We start from the raw sequence: 19,377 nt of genomic DNA on the forward strand, positions 1-19,377 counted from the left end.
CACTGCAAATGTGCTACTTGCATTGTTAAGCATTGAAATAGCCTTTATTTATTTGTGCATGTGATTTAAAATTTAGTGAAAGAGTGTTAAAGTCCCCCTGTGGTGAAAATCAAGCTTTTAATGTTGTTTATATGTCTATGTGGTGTTTTTAATATGCTTTAATTCATAAGTCAACACCATTGCTCCTTAAAACTACAGTGAACCGAAGACAGTCTCAAAAACTCGGTTTGAAATCGTTGGTGTTTCTGACGTCACAAACGAGTGGATCCCTGAGCTGGTGTGAGTGAGTGGAGGCGGGGCTAATTAGCAAATTCATAGAACCGCATATACAACATGAGGCAAATGTGTAGAGTTACATTCAAGCTACATTCTAGAGAGTATTTGATTGGACAGAAAATCAGATGAGAAGCTGAAGTGCGATGTTATCAAAATCATTAATCCATATTAGAGGAAGTGAGAGACTGTACGTTTTTGAATGCTTTTCTTCTAAATTTGAATGTTGGAGCACACTAGCTTACAGATAACCTTAAGGCTAACATATTAATACTAAAATCACGGGAACTTTAATTTGTATGCTTGCTTGTTTTTTAATGAACTAATTTCTAGATAAAATAATGATTGAGAAACTCTCATACTGTTCTCATATTAAAGTAAAGGAATACTTCACCCATAAATGAAAATGCTCTAATCTTTTACCCATGCGCTCCTCTTGTTGCTCTCACGTCATTTTTTCATGACCCTGTGTCTAAATGTATTATATTTGTTTAGAGAACTATGAGAGGTTATGATTTTCAGCGAGCAATGTTTCAAATTCCAGTCCGAGCTTCACACAAAGCTATCAAAACACTTCAGAAGACTTAGAATATATAGCGCATGACGTATGGACTACTTTTATGCTGCTTTTTCTTTTTCTTTTTAGAGATTTACAGCACCGTAGTCGTAATTATATGGCTAAAAACAAAAACGCTGGTATTCTTCAAAAACATTTTCACCTTTTCTGTTCCACAGAAGAAGAAAAGTCAAATGGGTTTGGAACTACATGATAAAAACAATGATTTATTTTACAATCGCTTGGAACTTCCATGCAAGGACTGAAGTTGAGCATTTAGATAATTCCGTATGTATTATCCCTACACACATTCCCACTTCAAATGCGGTTCCAGTGTGGCATTGTGTCAGAGAAATAAAAACGTGTTGCTCGAGGACAAGCCCTTGCCACCCACACTAACAATGTTTTTGTGACTTATGTTGTAGTGTGACATTGCTATAATTTATACAGTATGAATTGTGGGCATGGGCGAGGCAGTGCTTTGAATGTTTTGGGGGGCGTTCTTTTAAGTTGTACTGTAGAATGCAGAATGGGAGTGGGGGAAATGCTCTAGGCCCACCTGGGTCAAGGGCAGAGCCATAAACATATGTATGAACAAATATGGCTCTTGCAGCCACAGGCTTGAATTCTTCCACAACTGCATTATATTCAGTGTAGCTCTTAAACGCACAGCCAGTGACCGTTCACCCTCAAACCTTTGCTTCTCACTGTTGTAACATCCGGGTTTCTGTTCCTACAGTGAATTAGAAGTTGTGCTGTCTTTTTCCACTCACATCAATCAAGTAATTCCCAATTAGCAATGGAAGCATGGCTGTGTCTTATTGCTTGTACTATGAAACATGTATTGAAAACAAGACTGCAACTAAACGTAAAAGATTGAGACAAAGCTAAAACAGTTTTTTTTAAAAAGCAACCGGGGTAATGATTAGGCTCATGGTGAGGCTTTTCGAATCAGGACACTTTGTTTGTTTCTGACGAAGCACTTTTAATGAATTAATTGATTATGATAAGAGCAAAGACAAATTAACCATATTGTTGTGCCGAAAAGAGTGCAATTAATCCAAAACCAGCTTAGCATACAATTGCGAGATAATTCATCTTTTGATATTCTGCAAGATGTAACAGCACATAATTCCTTTACTAATTCTGGTTCTTAACTAACTAATTATTCCAAAAGCCTGGATCTGTTGCAGGCACTGTGGATCAATCTAGCATGTCCATGACACCCCCCCCTTCCCTCGCCACCCCCCTCCCCCTTCCTTCCTCTGTGGCTTTCCAATGGCTTACACATTTTCCTTTCTCTTTTGTTTATCCTTTCTTTTTTGTTCGTTTTCGGGAAGGGTTGGGAGGGGAGGGGTGGAGGTTTAATTCAACGTCTTGTTAAAAATCCAATGTAAGTTGATTTTGCATGTGTTTCTCTGTGTCATAGCTGTGCTTGTAAGCTCAATTAATACTCCCAGCTCACCACTGATAAACCGTTCTGTGCACTGTTCTCTGTTTTTCTCGAAAGGCTAAAGATAAACGAGAAGTATGACGAGTTAAATAAAGTTGTCCATGTGTGATATACTTTTATTTTGTTTTAAAGCCATGTACTTGCGAGCCACCTCTACTGTGACAAGCTCTTTTTTCCCCCCTTTTCTCTCTCTCTTTCTGAAGATTTGTATCAAAGCCTAGTTTTCATGAACCTCTATTCTGTCCCTAGAATATGGAATGATCGGAGAACATACTGTAAAAAGTCAGCGGCCAAGATCAGTACATGACACAAAGGGCCTACAGGAGCGAGATGAATCTGCTAAATTTATGGCACAAACTGGTAATACAATAGTTATGCTTCTTTCCTTTCCTATGTAAACTAAACTTAATTTTCATCTTAAGTCACTTGCATGCTATCTTCTGTACTGCACCTTTAAGTGACAATGTTTATTTATCATATTTATTTTCTGTCCCTCTTCCACATTGAGAAAAACAGAATTGGCCATTTTTGCATACTGACGAAGATGCCCAATTGGAATTTCTGGTTTCTATTTGTTTTCAGTTTTGACTTTAACCACTAAAATCAGTAAAGATAACCCAGAATTGTTTAAACAGAGATTAATTAAATGATGGTTAACATTTAACTGTAAACATATGTGGTTATACAGCTGTCTAGAGCCGAGATAACCCGTATATATTACCTTTTAAAGTGCCAAAAAAAAAAACAATACTTGTAGAAACTTGAAAATGTTTCTCTTTCTTTCCTTTGCTTTAATTTCCCTGATTTTCTTTGAATTTTTTTTCCTGCATGTTCCCTAGACGATAATGGGGAGGGACGTTAAGCAGCCATCTTATTTTGTTTTGCACCTTTTTGTATATTTGTGACATTTGTGTAGCACTTAATATCATTTAAGTTGCAAATCATTGTGCATACTAAACCTTAACAACCTTGTTTCCATTCCAATCCAGTCTTTTCATTTGTTTGTTGATTTATTTCCATTTATAAATGAAAATCTGAACAGAATGACATTCATCCTACATTTAGTTTCTCATTTCCAGACTGTCTGAGTTGTTGTACCACTTCATCCAGAGTTGATCCACCTTTCAATCTAATCTAATCTCTGAGAATGGCAGAGGAAATTGCCCATATGTGCCCAAGGGCATGCCAGGAGATTCTCTGGAAGTTAGAACAAACAAACCGATCTTGAGTGTACAAGCAACTAAAAAAAAAAGTTGCTTACATTTTGAGCATATGATCTTAAATTATGTATGGTCAATATGCTCGTTAGACTTGAACTGTTCATCGTTTCTTAAAACAATAAAATAGTTGTTTAAATAAAATGGATGATGACAGGCAAAATTAAACTTTAAATGTTTAAGTTCAAGATTTTCCTTCTCATGCTATCCCTTTATTCAGCATTACATGGCAATTTAATCATTATCTTGTGGATATTGATAACATGTGCTTTCAGAGAGACAATTTTATTGCTTATTAAATGTTTGGCAGTGTCAAAATTTCTCTGGAAATCAAATGTCTTATTGGTGTTTGGTCTGGCCATGCAATTGCTCATTGGGAATTACAGCCGATCCAGAGTGCAGTATTTAGTGAACACATATAAAGCACAAAGCTAATCTCTATGTGTTTGCCAGAAAGCAGGCTATGCTTTTAAACCAAGAATTATGTAAACTTTATTTCGCAATCATGCATTCTAATGCCAGCAAACAATGCCAATGATTGAATTGACATTACAGTTGATAAATCATAATGTTTTCCAGCTCAGGACCGTAATCAAACGGAACTTCTAACAGCCTTGATTGTTTGGATTCGACATGGAAAGTTCTTCCATCAAGTGAATCTCAAATGTGACCAACGCTACTGAAAATTGCTGTGATCTGCTGAATATGCTGAGGGGAAATGAACCCCGTGCCCTTCTTTCTCGACAATCTCCAATTCTAATTGATTTCGCTTCAAAGAGACAAGAAGCTTTAGCAAAAATCCAGAAGATCTGAGATCTAAAAAAAAAGAAAAGAAGTGAACTGCAGTCTAGACTGAGGGCCAGAGGTCTGTTCTTCTGTGCAACCGTAGTTAGTGGGAAACTAACTCTCATCAAAGATCATTCTCTAACTTTTAGAAGCCATGTTGCATGCATTCTGCATAGTTTATCATATTTTATATATTTCATCTATTAGTTTCGTTTGCCTTTTTCCTTTCAGTTTATTTCATCTAATTGGTTGCATGCATGATTTTAAAATATAAATGACGTTAGTATTTTTGAGGATGCTAATATATAAAAGCTCCTTTTATGATATTTATCTTGTGGCCACACAGTAAATTAAATATGATCCTGCTTTGAAAATGCATAGATGTATGAGTTAATCATAAATGCTTACAATTAGGATTTTAAAGGTTTTGTCATTGTCAACTGTCAATGTAATATTTGAATATATTTGTAAATTGTATTATGTTTAATGCCGTTATCATTAATGGGCCATTCTTATAACCACCAGGACAAGTTTGCTCACTTGTGTTCCTGGAAATCTTCCTTCCTGCAGAGTTTAGCTGTGTCCGAAACCAAAGGCAGATGTCTTGCTTCCCGGTCAGTCAATGATTTAACAGACTGTCTGAAGGTTTTTTTCCTAAGGAAACCGGTTTAGGACTGAGCCGTAATGTCATGCCTAATGATCTAGAACAAATTCAAGTGAGCTTAGAGATAAACTAATGAATATTTAATGCTTATTTCTGAAAGTTTTAAACTATATCATAAGTTATAAATTATATTTATAAGCTAAATTTCAATTGATCTGTCTGGTACCATGTGTATTATATTAACCAACCGCGCACAGAGGAGTGTAAGAAATAATTAAAGAGATAGTTCTCCCAAAAATTCCAAACCTGAATGACTTTCTTCTATGGAACACAAAAGAAGAAATGTTACGAAATGTCTGTTTTTTGTCCATACAGTGAAAGTCATTTTCATTTAATGGACTGAAACATTCTTAAAAACACTAGCAAATCATACAAGTTTGGAATGAACGTAAAGGTGTGTAAAAAGTGATGACAGAATTAATATTTTTGGGTGACCTATCAATCCCTTTAAGATCTGGTCAAAATAAGACCAAGTGTAGTTTTCTTAGTAGACAGAATAGGTTTTGGACGGAATAGTTGCAACTCGAATCAAACATACCCTGAGCAACGTATCAAGGTCTACAGGATCTAAATAGAGACCGGTATGTGTGTTTGAGCTAAACTCTGCAGAAAAGTAGATCTCTAGTAGCAAAACCCGGGCGTCTCTGCTGCGGATCAACTGAGCCCTGAAAGTCATTCAGGCAGGATCATATCAAATATAGAGAAATTATGCTCCTTTTGAGCTCATTCCACTTTCCCTTAGAGCCTTTTAAGATGTACTGTGGCTTCTTAGTGTGTAACTTAGTGAGGCCCCTCCTGCTCCTACTGGCTCCACCCCCTCGGGGTGTCACATGACCATTTTACTGCTTTTAACTGGTGTCACCCTTCTCCTACAGGTGACCCTGGTGCTGAGGAGTGGTCCCAGTGGAGCTCTTGCTCAGTTACATGCGGTCAAGGGTCGCAGGTGCGAACAAGATCATGTGTCTCACCTTACGGATCACACTGCAGCGGCCCTTTAAGAGAATCCAGGGTGTGCAATAACACTGCCCCCTGCCCAGGTAGTGCTAGTCACAGACACCGGACTGTCCTTCAGAATCTATATCTTTCATCTTCAGGGCAGAAAATTGTTTTTAAATTCATTTATTTCATTATTTGCTGTCATTGCTTCACGTTATGTTTTATATCCATTGTATTATTATTATTTTCATAATTAGTAGTTATTGTTCTTGTGTCTGCTATGATTTTTCCCCCCACTTCAATGATTCATCTTGTCCTTTGTTTTGTTTTATGTTGCTTTATCTCATTCATTTGTCACTCTTTTTATGTTTCTCTTCTCATTGTATGACTTAGCCAAGCTTTTTATATAATTCCAGCACCAACCTTGTTCAAACACAAAGTGAAACTTGTCAGAAGAGTGTTTGTTGGTGCACGCAGATGAAAAATGTCGAAAGAAAGGGGGAAAGGACTAATCTATCCCCCTGTGGCCAGAAAAAGCGATCTGAATTACCCTCTTGTTTTAAAATCTTTAATTACTGGAGGTATCGACCTTTAATTTATCATTTTCGGAGGTGCCATCTTAATGGAGTTAGGCTCAACGATACTACAGCACCATTGAACAGGCTGTCAGCAGCTAACTGGCTTTTTATTTCGAGGAAAAGTGCGTGAAAAGAGGCTTTTTTTTCCTCCAAGCTCCAAAAATGCAGTTCAGCTCTTTTAGGACTTTTGGTATTGGTAAATTAATGCTGTTTACACGTTACCTCAGGAGCATTGAACTTATGTCACAAGCTAACTGGATTTTTATTTTAAGTAAAATGGCATGAAAAGAGACTTGTTTTGTTTACACCATTAGCTCTAAAAATGGCAATTCAGCTCTTTTAAGGCTTTTATTTTGGCTAAATCAATATGGTTTACACCGTATTATTGTTATGCAGCTTTAACCCTATACGTTGCGGGGACCAAATGTCCCCAAAATAATTTTTTTGACCTTGGTCCTCATGGAGAAAACAACTTATAAGACACACTTGTAAGTTGGTGTCTTATAAGGGTTAGGTGATCGAATATACAGTTTGTACAGTATAAAAATCATTATGTCCCCATAAAACATGCGAACCCGACATTTGTGTGTGCGTGCGTGCGTGCGTGCGTGCGTGCGTGTGTGTGTGTGTGTGTGTGTGTGTGTGTGTGTGTGTGTGTGTGTGTGTGTGTGTGTGTGTGTGTGTGTGTGTGTGTAAATTGTTACTGATAGTGAAATCATCTTCAGCTTTGATAATTTGTTTTTTAAGATAAACAGCAATATTTGACCATAGTATATTTAACTAAAGCACTAAAACAAATGATGAAGTTTCACTTTATGCTCACGGTCAAGGGGAGGATTTATTAATGCTGCTAATTCATAATTTTAATTTAAGCATCATTAATGGAGCTGCTTCGCATCCAAGATTAAAGATGATTCTTACACTTGCTGTTGAGTGCAGAATTTCTCAAACCATCGAACATTTATTTTAAAACATCTCAGATAAGTCTGGTGTTGGAAAAGGCTCGAAGGCACATATAAATGGCATAAGGCCTTTATATTGGAAATAAGACTAACATGTCTCTTGAATGCTCAAATAAATTAATTTATTCTCCCTTTGGAATAGCTTGGACAGCAGCCAAATTGAGCACAACATTGCTTTTCTTTTGAGGTCAACCCTTTTTTCACATCGTACTGTGTTATGCGGCAAAATAAAAGCATTTATGCAATAAGTTATGCACTAGCACACTATGCTTTCATACAGCATGTGCTTCAAAGTTTGAGAAAGTTACCTAAAACCTAAAAGACATAGAACTGAACGAAATGTCCGTAAAAAATTAGTTTTATATATGAATATATAACAACTTATATAGGATATATAGAACAATTGGCTACATTTAATCTTTTGTTTTTATTTTATGATAAGAGGATGTCAGATAAGTTAATAACTTACACTATGGGTCAGTAAACAAAAAAAAATTAACGTTTTTAAAGATGTCTTTTATCCTCAGCAAGGCTGTATTTATTAATTAAAACACAGTAAAAACAGGATTGTTGTGAAATAATGTTACTTCATCAAATCTGATTTTGTTTTTTCATCAGTTACTCCATTACGTCATTGTTCAGAAAATATTATAATATGCTGATTTGGTGCTCATATAACATATTGAGTATTATCAATTTTAAAAAAGAAACTTGTTCAATGTTCAAAAGAACAAAGTTTATTTCAAATGGATTTTTTTGTTTGTTTGTAACAATGTAAAACGTTTTACTGTCACTTTCGATCGTCAAATAAAAATCCAACTGACCCCAAACTTTTGAACGGTAGTGTAGCAAGCTTCAAAATTATTTGCATAGAAATAATTTAGAATTGGACAACAAAACAAAAACTTTTTATTTGCTGTTCCAACTATGCACAATTTAAGGGATAGTTGCATTTAATAATTTCTATTATTTGCATTGATTTAACCAATTTTTTTTGGTTCACAACCCATCAGCTTAAAACAACTTGAGTCCATCTGTATACCTTTAAATACAAGTCAAAAGAACAACATAGACATTATTTTGTGACATCACCAATCTCCTTATAGATGGCAGCCCAAGCAAATAAAAAAAAAATGGTTCTGTTAATGGCAAAGTCATTGAGCTGGGTTTTTGCGAAGGCCGGCTTTCCATGAGAGCTTCAACGAGGGTTTGTTTTTAATTAATGCTCTTTGAGTGGGACTGGAGTTTTCATTATACAGTAAGAGCATTAAAGAGGGGGATTTGACGTTTGGAGGGGAAATGGTGCCCAGCGGTCTTGACACTGATGACTGGATTAAGCCCCAGTAAGTGCACGAGCAGAACGCACACCTGGGACTTTGATAAGTACGCTAACAGAACTGAGACGAATGCAGCACGGCTGCGGCAGCCCTCCCGGCGCGTCTTTCATCACGCAAAAGACAAAAGAATGTCATCAGCCACGGTGCTCGGGATGGGGGTAGAGTGGTTTGGGATTGGGAAAGGTAAATTGTAAAGAAAAGGGGAAATGATGCAGTTGTTTTGATTCATTGCGGCTGTGTAACAGCTGTTGACAAGCAGGCTCACTGAGCAGTCGTAGAGTCAGTGCTGGAGGTGTTTCACTGCTGCATTTGAATGAGGCTGTGTGTTGGGTGTGGGTGTGTGTGCGTGTGTGTCTTAACTCTTGTCCTCTGTTGGCAGTGCACGGTGTGTGGGAAGAGTGGTCTCCGTGGAGTCTGTGCTCTTTCACCTGTGGACGAGGTCATCGCACCCGCACTCGGATGTGCACTCCACCCCAGCATGGAGGAAGAGCGTGTGATGGACCCGAGACCCAAAGCAAACTCTGCAACATTGCCCTCTGCCCAGGTCTGTCTGCTTTAGATGCAGTGCCTTCTCCATTCTTAACTTGCCTCTCCTTGCATCATCTCGTCTCATTCTGGCCCTGTTTACACCTGGTATTAAGATGCATTTTTGGATTACAAGTGGACGCTAAATACAGGTGTAAACGGGGTCTAAATTTTTTTGAGTTTGTCCTTTTTCAACCACTTCCAGAGGTAGTCAAAAACGCATTTGACCGGATTCCTTTCATAGTGTAAATGCTCAAATGGTTGAATGCATTCGAACAGCCACAAAAGACCACCTTCTCTCCACCTACTGACCGAATGCAGAAACATTATGGAAAGCGATCGAGCCAGACGGGATGTCGGCTGAAGACCCAAGTTTGGTTTGAAGATGAAAAATGTACCAAGCACAATGTTCTCTCGCCATTCCTGATTTCAAACACGCGTTTGGCGTGATTTTGCCGCTGTCAGCAGAAACGAAAGCTGCTGCTTCTCTGTATGTTTCTCCGTCGTCTCCGGTGCGTTCATACTGTATGTAATGGGATTTTAATTTCATCCATTAGACAGAAAGATCTGAAAAAAAGCCCATACATTTAACCACCCATAGCCCCTTCACTCAAAGAAATCAGGACAGACTTGGTCGAAAGTGGACAAAAGAGACGGATTGAAACCTCTCCTCTCCCTTGTCTTACTGTATATCTCCTATTTTCATCTCATCTGTTCCTTTCCTTTCCTTTCCTTTCCTTTCCCTTCCCTTCCTTTCCTTTCCTTTCCTTTCCTGTCCTTTCCTTTCCTTTCCTTTCCTTTCCTTTCCTTTCCTTTCCTTTCCTTTCCTTTCCTTTCCTTTCCTTTCCTTTCCTTTCCTTTCCTTTCCTTTCCTGTCCTTTCCTTTCCTTTCCTTTCCTTTCCTTTCCTTTCCTTTCCTTTCCTTTCCCTTCCCTTCCCTTCCCTTCCCTTCCTTTCCTTTCCTTTCCTGTCCTTTCCTTTCCTTTCCTTTCCTTTCCTTTCCTTTCCCTTCCTTTCCTTTCCTTTCCTTTCCTTTCCTTTCCCTTCCCTTCCCTTCCCTTCCCTTCCTTTCCTTTCCTTCCCTTCCCTTTCCTTCCCTTCTCTTCTCTTCTCTTCTCTTCTCTTCTCTTCTCTTCTCTTCTCTTCTCTTCTCTTCTCTTCTCTTCTCTTCTCTTCCCTTCCCTTCCCTTCCCTTCTCTTCCCTTCCCTTCCCTTCCACTCTTGTCTTTTAATTTTCTTTTCACTTTTTTTCTTATCTATATTTTTTTCTCACCTTGTTCATTCTTATTTCGTCTTCTCTTCTTTTCTCATCTCGTCTCACCCCTCTTCTCATCTCTACTGAGTCATTCTCTTCTCCTCTCCTCTCCTCTCCTCTCCTCTTCTCTCCTCTCCTCTCCTCTCCTCTCCTCTCCTCTCGTCTTGTATATCCTATTATTTTCTTGTCTCATCTGTTCCCTTCCCTTCTACTCTTATCCTTCATTTTCTTTTCTCATCTCACATATTTTCTCCTTTTCATTCTCCTTTTGTCTTCTCTTCTTTTCTCATCTCGACTGAGTCACTCTCTCTATTTTCCGAATCTGATGCCTCAGTGTTCCCCTGAGCCTCTTGCTTTTCTAGCCGTTCTCTAACCATAATCAATTTTGTTGAAAATTGAAGACCACTCCACTAATTTGGATGCGGTTGCGAGCCATCGTCCTCTGAGAATGATTTGGTGGAATTAGGCCTGACATGGAAGCCCCTCAATGTTTGATCCCGTCTATAAAGAATCAAAGCTCATCTCACATGGAGGTGGCTCTGGGGAGTAAGCAGCAGCTGCCAGCGGTGGAACATTACAGGATCAATTACGGAATAGTTTATTACATGGGACAAAATGGATGCGCTCACAAGGCTTCTTGGCATGTGAAATGCAGCCATGTGAAGTGTGCAATAAAACCCACAAGGCTGAGAGAAACACCGTTTCATACACACCCTAGAATAGAGCTGAAGAAAAATCACTTAAGCACAATCGCCTGTGAATGATAGCCTCTTTAAATATGCTGAGCTTCTATACACTATAGATGGGTAAGTACTGTAACAGATTGTCCAATCTTGGTCAGCTTTGTTTGTCTCGTGCTTTAAAAGTGTCGTCCCATTCAGCAAAAAAAGAGGCAATTAGCCCCTCTTTACACCTCTGTGTTGTGTTTTGTAGCGTCAGCTCACCCGGAGCTTGTGCTGTTGCCAAATTCTGGCTTGCATATTTTGGTCCGAGGCTTTTAAAGTTGACCTCAGAGCTCACGTGTGAGGAAAAACAAATTTCTTCTAGATAGAGAGCGGAACGCATCACAAGACCAGAATATTCAGTATAAGAGTAGCTTTTACTGGGTCATGTCGGCTAGTTAGCAAGCTATCTAAGGCACTCAGGCAGTATTATTACCTCTTTCCCCGGGGCTAATGGGGTTATTCAGGCTGACAGTAGCCTCGATTCCAAATGTATACGATTTTCTTTTCTTTTTTCTCTCTCTCCCTCCCTTTCTCTAGGTTTCATATATCATTTCTGCCCTGATCCTGATTACATTCTAATTGAAGCAATCATGTTCAAAAAATTGCACATTTTTCAATACTAGCAAAAATGAAATAAAAGCAAAAGTTAACATTGAAAGGTGAAATGTGTCATTTGTGTTCCAAACATAATTTCAAATATAACTAGATTACTTATATTTTAGATATTTATCTTATAGAGAAAATATGAATAGAGCTTGCTTGTGCAAAAGCTTACCACCATTGTTGTATGTGGTTGCCAAGGCATTGCTATGCGATTGCTAAGGTGTTTATTCTGAGTTATTACTAGTCAAAAAAAGTTCCTCTATGGGGTTTTTTATGTGCCCGTTGTCCAAAATCATAAGTATCATTGCGTAGAAAAGTAATTGCACCCCTCTCTTTGATTTGTTTAAATGGAATACTAACATACTCAAGAAACCAGCACTAAGCATTTGTGCACATGGCGGCAGCTTTCATTCAAAGCCACTTGCATTGTATGGTATACATTTTATTAGTTAATGCATTCCCTGGGAATCAAACCCATGACATCGGTGTTGCAAGCATATAGTGTTATGTCATGCCCTAGAACCGGGCAAACAGATTGCAGTTCAATTTGGCACCACTAGTGGCACATAAATTACACACTTCACCTTATTTTAGGACATAAATGTGGCAGGTAATTTCCGCTTAGTCAGAAGATGCTGAACTTAAATGTTCCAAAGCTTAAATAAACTTACTTCTCTCTTCTTTCTGCCATATTTTCTCTTCTCGGTTTGGGATGCTATTTTTGCGTTCTGCATGGGCGCCCGCAGTGGACGGGCAGTGGCAGGAGTGGAGTGCATGGAGCGATTGCTCGGTGACCTGTGCCAACGGGACGCAGCAGAGGAAGAGGCAGTGTTCAGCGGCTGCTCATGGGGGATCTGAGTGCAGAGGACATTGGGCGGAGAGCAGAGAATGCTCCAATCCGGAGTGTACAGGTACGACTGAGGTTTCTTCTGAAGCTCATTCAGTCAAAGGGAAATCGATGTGTATATTTGTTCTTTCAGTATCCAAAGTAAGGTCTTTTATGAGTAGGGCTGTTTTAATGACTCCATGAAGTATCTGATGAACATCTTTATTATTGTCTATTGAAACAGGAAGTTGGATCGAGTCCAATCAAAGGACTTGTAGGTTCACGCACAACCACGAGGATTGTATTTTATTCTATTTTTTTATATCATAAATACAAATTTTGTTTGAGTCACACCATTCAAAAGTATCAAAATGCATTTTAATTTAGAAATAGAAAGACATGATCATCAAGGAAGATTCAAAGCATTGTAGTAATGATTTCCCCCCCAAAATTAAAATATATACAGTATACGTCAGTGAAAAGATTGGATTCCAAAATATTGTTTTTGAAAGAAGTCTCTTATGCTCACCAAAGCTAGTAAAACTTTGAATGTTTTGAAATATTATTAACATTTTAAGAACCATTTCCTATTTTAATATATTTTAAAATGTAATTTATTCCTGAATTTTCAGCATCATTACTCCAGTCTTCAGCGTCACATGATCCTTCAGAAATCATTCTGATATGCTGATTTGCTGCTCAAGAAACATTTATTATTATTATCAATAGCATTGCTGCTTACTATTTTGTGGAAAGCATGATACACTACTATTCAAAAGTTTTAGGTAATTAAGATAAAAATAAACTATTAATATTATTTTAAAATAATAATAATGCTTTTATTCAGCAATGACACATTATTCGATTTCTATTTCGAACAACTTTCTATTTATCAAAGAATGTATCACGGTTTACACAAAAAATATTTAGCAGCAAAAAAAAACATTAATAATAATTTCATAAGTAATAATATTTGAGTACCAACAATAGTTGATAAGAATTGAGCACCAAATCCACATATTAGAATGATTTCTGAAGGATCATGTGACACTGAAGACTGGAGTAATGATACAGAAAATTCAGCTTTGCCAACACAAGAATAAATTGTATTTTAAAATATATTATTCGGATAGAAACCAGTTATTTTAAATAGTAATAATATTTCACAACATTTCCGTTTTTACTGTATTTTTTATCAAATAAATGCAGCCTTGGTGAGCAGAAGAGTCTTCTTTCAAAAACATTGAAACATTTTTCCCAAATTATTCCGAACTTTTGACCGGTAGTGTATGGAATTGCGAAGTCATCAATATTTTTGTTTCATTTTACTGGAGAGAAAGCAACAGATGGAAAAAAGGCCATGAAACTTTGTTTTAAAAACATTGATTTTATCCCCAAGCTAAGTATGACATATTTTCAACAGTCAAGAGAATGTTGTATGCCAGGCATTATCTTAAGTCTGTGTTGAGAGACCGTAGGGGTGGGTCTCGCTTGAGAGCGCCTACACAGTGTGCCTGGCAGATAGTTCTTTAAAGCACACAGGGGCCCCTCAGCATGATGCTTGTAAGCTGGAAGACTCTTGCACAATGTGGTTCATAATAACAGAGAGACTCAGCGAGTTTAAAGCTGCTTACAGTGTGAGACGCGCTATGTTGTAGCATCAAAGCTAAAATGGAAGATGTTTGTTTATCACGTGCATAACCACAGCATGGGATTGGTAAAATATTTTTATGTGTCATTCATATTTATTTTTCAGAGTTCATATATGATATAAACTTTATAAACTGCTCAAAAGTTTGGGATCAGTAAGATTTTTTTTAATGGTTTTTAAAGAAGTCTCTTATGCTCACCATGGCTGCATTTATTTGATCAAAAAAATAATAATAAAAAAACTGTCATCTTTTTAAATATTATGACAATTATGACAAACTGTTTTCAATTTAAAAATATTTAAAAATGTAATTTATTCCTGTGAATTTTTTAGCATCATTAATCCAGTCTTCAGTGTCACATGATCCATCAGAAATCATTTTAATATCCTCAAAACATTTGATGCTTTGATGTAATTTGATGCTTAAAACATTCATTATTATGATCAGTCTTGTAACAGTTGTGTACAATGTTTTTCGGGATTCTTTGATGAATACAAAGTTTTATTTTATTTATTTGAAATAGAATATTTTGTAACATTTGAAATGTCTTTACTGTAACTTTTTTATCAATTTAATGCATCCTTGCTGAATAAAAGTATTGCTTTCTTTTTCTTACAAATCTTACTGACCAAACTTTTCAACGGTAGTGTATAATGTCAAAAAAGCTTTCTCTATCCGATAAATGCTGTCCTTTTGAACTTTCTATTCATCAAATAATGCTGAAAAATGTACATACCGGTAACTGTTTTCAATATTGATAATAATACCGTTTTTCTGAATTGCCAAAACACTAAACCCCATTCTTTAAACCTAATTCTCAATAGCCTAAACAAATTTGTCGAAATAAAACACTTTTTCTGCAAAACGTTAAACAAGTTCAGGTAGTTGTTTGCAAATCTCAAGCACTCGTTTTGCAAAACTCTAAACACATTCTCACTCACTAAAACACATTTCGCACTGTGATGCACTTATGTTTCAAAACACTAAACACAGGCAGGCAAAAGTTGCCATTGTTTAAGCACAATGACTAGAAATTGTTCACACTTATTTCTAACGATGTGACCAAACACACGGTACACAACACAAGTCAGTTCAGAGTGCCAAAATTGACTCGAAATGTTGCACTGAATGTTGATTCTAACAATTGATGAAAACAATATAAGAGGGAGAGGAGGAAGAGTATGTGCTTAAGAGGTGGTGACCAAGGAGGAAGAGGATGAGGACGAGAAAGAGCAAGGTGTGCAGAATGTTGTCAGGGCTGGATCTGGCTTTAGGGGTTTTCCCTTTGCCTGCAGAGAGGACATTGTCTGTGATGTGAATAAAGTCCTCAGGCCGGACCCGACATGAAGACATGATGCTGACCTTGTTTTGCAGTTGCACAACTCTTCTGAGTGTACTGTCACGTGCTTTCATTTAGACTTTTTTACTGTAAACTTTTTGGATTTTGCAGTTGGGTGACTGTATTTTCACAGTATGCAAGTGCTGAATATACAGACATTCGATATACATACTATGCAATATTCAGTATAATACTATACTTGCAGTACATACAGCATTCAATTCATTCACCTTACTACTGTAAGTTGTCATTACTATACTTTTTTACGTAATTGCAAAATGTGTTTTGTTACAATATTTTGTTTCTGTAACTGTGTGCTTTGTGTTCTCCATTTTTTGATGTAGTGTCTAACGAAAGATCTGTAGTGTGTATATATATAGGTGCTGGTCATATAATTAGAATATCATGAAAAAGTTGATTTAATTCAGTAATTCCATTCAAAAAGTGAAACTTGTATATTATATTCATTCATTACACACAGACTGATATATTTCAAATGTTTTTTTATTTTCATTTTGATGATTATAACTGACAACTAATGAAAATCCCAAATTCAGTAGAACAGGGATACCATGGTCCTTAAACCAGGTACTGGTAGCTTTGGCACTGTGTGCAGGTGCCAAGTCCTGTTGGAAAATGAAATCTGAATCTCCATAAAGTTGGTCAGCAGCAGGAAGCATGAAGTGTTCTAAAACTTCCTGGTAGACGGCTGCGTTGACCTTGGACCTCAGAAAATATATATTGTATATATATTGACTCGCTGTGTGTATGATCTGAAAGTATTGTTTGATTTTGAGCACAGATACAATGGGTTTGAGGCAATTGTTTGATTTTGCCAGAAGAGAGGTTCTCTGAATGTGGTTTGACATTTTGGTTTTGTGTTTAAGGTTTTGAGAAAGTGAGTGATGGTTTCAAGAAATGTGTTTTAGCAATTCAGGAAAACTGTAATAATACACGTTTCTGTATCATATCAGTTGTGATATGGTGTTGAAAATGTGAGATATAAGTCAAAACTACAAGAAAATTAAGGTCACACTTTATATTAGGTGTCTTTAACTATGTACGTACATAAAATAAGTACAATGTACTTCTTGTGTCCATGTTGTGCTGCTATTGAGGATACCTGTAAGGTTAGGGACAGGTTTGGTGGTAGTTATGTTAAGGGAAGGCTCAACAATGTAATTATATAATTACAGAAAGTAATTGTATACACTCTAAAAAAGGCTGGGTTGTTTTAACCCAATTTTGGGTCAAATATGGACAAACCCAAACGTTGGATTAAAAATGCATTATACAGTACCAATGTAACCCAACGGCTGGGTTTGTCCACATTTGACCCAAAATTGGGTTAAAACAACCCAGCATTTTTTAGAGTGTATGTAATTATATGCAGGTATTCTTTAAATATAAGTACAATGTAAAAACATGTTAGTACAAAATAAGTACCTTGTATAAATTGATTAATTTAAATGTTAGAACGTAAAAGACACCTAATGAAATTTAATCAAGCAGAATAACTGAAATGATGTGAAATATACCTTTTTATTATATTTAATATGAGACGTAAATTGCAAGCATTTGCAAATGCAAATCTATTTATTTCTAAAGATCATTTAAAAGAGAAGCCTTACTTATATGATGATTGATAGACTAACGATGAAGACTTTTTGCTTTTAAATGGTACAGTAGAATGTTTATTTGCCTAAATGCTTGTACAAGTTATAGAGCCTTTCTTTAACTGGAACTTTGTGACACTTTTATTGAGGTGCCTTGATTAAATGCTTTTATATGAAGCTGCGTAGAGGTCAAATACTCTATCTCCCAGTGCTTTTATATGATTTGACCATATTTATTGATTTCAGAGTAACATTCCAGCAGCCTCCACATAGTCTAAATGTTAATGTAAATGTGTCCTTGAACACGAGGTGCATTCAGCACAGGTGAATGTTGATCTACAGGTGAACATGCCCTCGCTTACACATGATTTATAGCACAACTGAGGGCAACATCTGTCTTTTTTCACTTTTCCCTTTCCAATGCCAAGAAACAATATTTTACTCCGTTCATTAGATGCTCGTAAAACATCCCGAAGCCTTTTAAAACTTTACCATAAAATGTGTTTCGGGACTGGCAAAGTGAGGGAAATTATTATCCCAGTTGTAGGGCACCCCCATGCTCATAAAGCAGAGACAAATATCCCATCATTGCAAGTGTCGTGGTAATGATTTTATTAATTAAATCAAGAGCGAATTCTGCCAAAAATCTGGTTTTATTGCATCTCTGGCCTCTAGAGCATGTCAACATGACAAGAAACTGGATGGATTTTAATGCGCCAAACCCTCCTTTGCAAACGAGTGTGTTTTATAATGTTCCACACAATACTTGTAAAACTTTCACAGAAGTGGCTCGGAAAACTCTCAAGAGTGCACATCCACAAAAAGGTTGAATGTAATCATCGAGCTTGAAAGATGTAATGTAAGAGATGATGAACAGAATAAGATGAAGCAGACAGTCTTGTGATGCAGTCTGGAATCATAAATCACACTAGGTTCATTCATTTAGCCAGAGGAGGACTGGCTAATTTTCTTTTTCTCAATTTCTGTGACCTGATGAAGTTTGGGTTCCTTGCCACTGTCGCCTCTTACTTGGGGTTTGAAAGAGACTTTGGGCCCTATTTTAACGATCTAAGCGCATGGTCTAAAGCGCACGGTGCAAGTGCACTTAGAGCGTGTCCGAATCCACTTTTGCTAGTTTAACGATGGGAAAAATAGTCGCTGCACCCGGCGCATGGTCTAAAAGGGTTGTCCCTATTGTCTTAATGAGTAATGGATGTGCTTTGGGTGCAACGTGCAATAAACCAATCAGAGTCTCATCTCCCATTCCTTTTAAAAGCTAGTTGCACTCGCGCCATGGGTTGCTATTTACATGGCGGAATTTGCAAGCGTAAAGACTGAACGCTTCAGAGGAAACGGATCTGCTGATTACACCATCTTTATGTAGCCACACAATAATAATCATTTACAATGTAATCCTTTTATTTTTAATATTTGGCATGTGTGTGTGCTGCTGCGTGTTTCACCATTTCACCATTGACTTTAGACCAGGTTTCAGCTGGTCAATGGCGCAGTCTATTTCAGTTGCCTCAAAATACTGTAGCAATGTGCCCACAATGCGCCTGAACACACCTCATTTTCAGACCAGCACGCCCTGTGCGCAAATGCATTTGCTATTTAAATAACGTGATGCAGGACGTGAAAATAACTGTGTCAGGCCTAAACTAGCAAAGAACACTTGCGTCACACCTGGTACCACATTGTGCTGGGTATATGAGAGGCCTGTATACTTTCAAACAGTAATATTATTGATTTGACTGCACTGACAATATCAGATATTGAACTGAACAAAACTTGAACTTAATTGAGCTGGATGATGACACCACTGTCTTCTACAGAGCTGCTTTATTGCTGAATCAAATTTGTTTCATAATTGATGCATTTTGCATTCTGCTTATTGGTGAATTCAACTTTTTCATAATTGATTAACTTTGCACACTTATTGAACTGAACTAACACTAATGACTTGAGCTGAATAATGACACTACTGTCTTTTTAGAGCTGGTTTAGAATTTGAATTTGTCTAATATTTGATGAAGTTTGCATCATTAGCCCCTTTCACACATACAGTCTTTAC

General features: G+C 37.1%; 1 protein-coding gene across 7 annotated transcripts in view; it reads left to right on the forward strand.

Annotated features, from left to right (window-relative positions):
• The window catches only part of adgrb3 (adhesion G protein-coupled receptor B3), a 186,682-nt gene that overhangs the window by 81,603 nt on the left and 85,702 nt on the right, over positions 1 to 19,377 (forward strand). For 4 of the 7 annotated variants that reach the window (XM_079634606.1, XM_079634605.1, XM_079634607.1 and 1 more), the window contains 4 exons: positions 2,532 to 2,642; positions 5,825 to 5,986; positions 9,142 to 9,306; positions 12,617 to 12,781. In XM_079634606.1, the coding sequence (XP_079490732.1) occupies positions 2,532 to 2,642; positions 5,825 to 5,986; positions 9,142 to 9,306; positions 12,617 to 12,781 (603 nt within the window). The remainder of the gene's footprint in view (positions 1 to 2,531; positions 2,643 to 5,824; positions 5,987 to 9,141; positions 9,307 to 12,616; positions 12,782 to 19,377) is intronic. The other 3 variants (XM_079634608.1, XM_079634609.1, XM_079634611.1) reach the window with 1 other exon arrangement.

The sequence above is a fragment of the Phoxinus phoxinus genome (genome assembly GCF_949152265.1).
Source record: "Phoxinus phoxinus genome assembly, chromosome: 14".
NCBI classification, from domain to species: domain Eukaryota; kingdom Metazoa; phylum Chordata; class Actinopteri; order Cypriniformes; family Leuciscidae; genus Phoxinus; species Phoxinus phoxinus.